General features: G+C 39.3%; 2 protein-coding genes across 2 annotated transcripts in view; both read left to right on the top strand.

The window, feature by feature from the left end:
* Positions 1-3040, top strand: part of LOC102307901 (protocadherin alpha-8) — an 11008-nt gene that overhangs the window by 7374 nt on the left and 594 nt on the right. The window lies entirely within an intron of this gene.
* Positions 482-3040, top strand: part of LOC121815529 (protocadherin alpha-8-like) — a 14181-nt gene continuing 11622 nt past the window's right edge. The window contains exon 1 of the mRNA XM_042226978.1: positions 482-3036. Coding sequence (XP_042082912.1) covers positions 1270-3036 — 1767 coding nt within the window. The 5' untranslated portion in view covers positions 482-1269. The remainder of the gene's footprint in view (positions 3037-3040) is intronic.

The following is a 3040-nucleotide window of genomic DNA, read 5'->3' as shown; positions in this document are numbered from 1 at the left end:
ATAATGAATTAATAGATCTGTTAAATATGTGTTAAATATACGGTGGCCCTGAGAGGCCAAACGGACTGCAATTTAAGAAAACACCAGCAAAAAGAAAAACACTGCAAAAGCACACAAACACAACGGAAATAGGAAAAATGACAACGGAAATCGAAAAAAACAGATTTCCAAAGGCACAAGGGAAGTGTTTTTGGGGAGACAAGAACCCGACGGACCAGTTGGAGGAACCCAAGACAATCTAGTTGTGTTTTATCATGATTCCTATAATACTGATGATGGATTTTTAGGCTAACACACTTACCTCTTATCTTTTCTTTCCTCACAAAACCGATAGATCCTCCACTTCTTTTAAGTGTCTCCCAGCGCAATTCTTAGCATATTTTGGTTCCTGCAACTGGTCCGTCGGGTTATTGTCTCCCCAGAAACACTTCCCTTGTGCTTTTGAAAATCTGTTTTTTCGTATTTGTGTTTTCTTTTTTCCTATTTCCTTTGTCGTTTTTCCTGTTTTCTTAATTTGCAGTCCGTTTGGCCTCTCAGGGCCACCGTATAAATATAATAAACGTGTCAGAGTAAGTCGGTAAATTGTTCTTAAGAACGTTTACAACTTTTAAAGGGCATCCTAAGATTTTTATTGGTTTACGGCCACATAGAGATTAGTGGCATATAGTTTAATAGCTGTATTTTGGTAAATTGGGTACTAATTATGTTTAGCAGTTGAACCACATGCAAAGTGCACTGAACCGCTGTCCATGGTGCTGGCAGCAGCTTTCTTCTGTTTTGTCTCGTTATAGTCTGGTGCTGTCCGTTGTGCTGAATATTGGGCGGTGTACAAAAATAAAGATGAATAATAATTTTTTTTAAAAAGATCATTAATAATGCAAACAATTCATTAAACTGTATATGTCATCCAAAAAAACGTAATTTGTGGATTATTCTGCATGGATTTTAATTCTGTTATACCTTATATTAAAAAAAAAAAAACATCTTATATTTCGGGCCATGTAACCCAATACAGAAATGCCACAAGATGCCGCTAGAGACCATGCAAAAAAATATAGTCGTTGGCGTTTAGAAACTCCTCCTCATTTAATGACGAAAAGATGAAACGTCACCATCTGGCATTGCTTTGTGAAAGAAGCGCACAGACGATCAAGGCCCTAATGAGTGAGGATCCTTGGCGAGAGTGGATACATGAAGGGATATTTTTCATATTTGGCGTTTCTTTCCAGGAAGTATAAATCAGGATTTCATACTTTTGTATAAACAGCGATGGCTGCTCGAAGACAATGGGATAATATTTGGAGTCTGTTTTTCAGCCTTCTTTGTCTCTGTGAATGGTCCGTGGCTCAGATATCCTATTCCATTTTTGAGGAGGTGGACAAAGGCGCTGCGGTGGGAAATCTAGCGAAGGATTTAAATCTTAGTGTGCAGCAGCTTCAGTCAGCGGGTCTTCAGATTACATCTGGGTATAAACCCCCGTATTTTGATATCAATCTTGAATCTGGAGTACTTTTCGTTAGCGAGAGAATTGATCGGGAGGAGCTATGTCCTAATACGGTAAAGTGCTCTTTAAATATCGAGGCCATATTGAGTAACCCTCGCAGTCTTCATCGAATTGAAGTTGTAATCAATGATATTAATGACAATGCCCCGTCTTTTCTAGAAGATATATTTACAATTGATATGTCTGAGTCCTCATATGTCGGAGAAAGGCATCCGTTGCCGATAGCGCATGACCCAGATGTTGGCGCTAACTCAGTGAAGACTTATAAATTGAACGCGAATGATTATTTCTCTTTAGATATACAGAGTACTGGCGACCAGAGTGTGTCTGCTGAGTTGGTGCTGCAGAAAGCCTTAGATCGAGAAAAACAAGCTGTTATTGAGCTCACTCTGACTGCGATAGACGGAGGAAAATCTCCCAAAACGGGGACTTTGCAAATACAAGTTAATGTTCTGGATGTGAACGATAATTCACCCGTGTTCAGTAAATCTCTCTACAAAGTCCAAGTAATTGAAAATGCAAATATTGGCACACCGTTACTAACACTCACTGCGAGTGATTTAGATGATGGTATTAATGGTCAGGTTGTCTACACATTTACAGAAAGAGGACGTTTAAACCCTGATGACAAATTTTCCCTGAATAATAATACTGGGGAAATTACTGTGCGAGGAAATATTGATTATGAGGAAAACCAAGCATTTGAGATCCGCGTTCAAGCCCGAGACAGAGGAACTCCTCCTCGCAGTGCACATGGCAAAGTTTTAGTTGAAGTCATTGACGTTAATGACAATGCTCCAGAAATCTCAGTGTCTTCAATCATGAGTTCAGTGAAAGAGGACGCTGAAATAGGCACAGCTGTTGCTATGGTGACTATCACTGATCAAGACGGGGGTAAAAATGGCCTCACAAACTGTAAGATAACAGGTTCTGTGCCATTTAAATTAAAATCCAACTATAAAAACTATTATTCTTTGCTAGTGGACAGGCTTCTTGACAGAGAGACTGTTTCCCGATATGATATATATATTGTAGCTACAGATGAAGGGACGCCCTCTCTGTCCAGCACAACTGTTATCACTATTCACGTTTCTGATGTAAATGACAACCCTCCTAAATTCCCGAACTCTCCAATTACTCTGTATGTGAAAGAGAATAGTCCGATTGGAACTACTATTCATAAACTGACAACAACAGATCTGGATTTAAATGAAAACGCAAAATCAATGTATCATTTAATTAGCAGCTCTTCCAAGACCATGCAAATGGCTTCAATGGTAACTGTTAATTCAGAGACAGGAGATATAGTCAGCCTGCACTCGTTTAACTATGAGGAGTTAAAAACTTTCCACTTTAAAGTTCAGGCCACAGACTCTGGTGTTCCTCCACTTACAAGCAACGTCACTGTCAACATTTTAATCCTGGATGAAAATGATAATACTCCAACAATTCTCGCTCCTTACTCTGAGCATGGCTCCGTTAACAGTGAGAATATCCCCTATTCTGCTGAAGCGGGATACTTTGTGGCAAAGATCA

The sequence above is a fragment of the Haplochromis burtoni genome, unplaced genomic scaffold (assembly GCF_018398535.1).
Source record: "Haplochromis burtoni strain Fernald_Lab_line unplaced genomic scaffold, NCSU_Asbu1 Contig_236, whole genome shotgun sequence".
NCBI lineage: Eukaryota > Metazoa > Chordata > Actinopteri > Cichliformes > Cichlidae > Haplochromis > Haplochromis burtoni.
The sequence above is the reverse complement of the archived record's forward strand: the minus strand, read 5'-3'. Positions and strand labels throughout refer to the sequence as shown.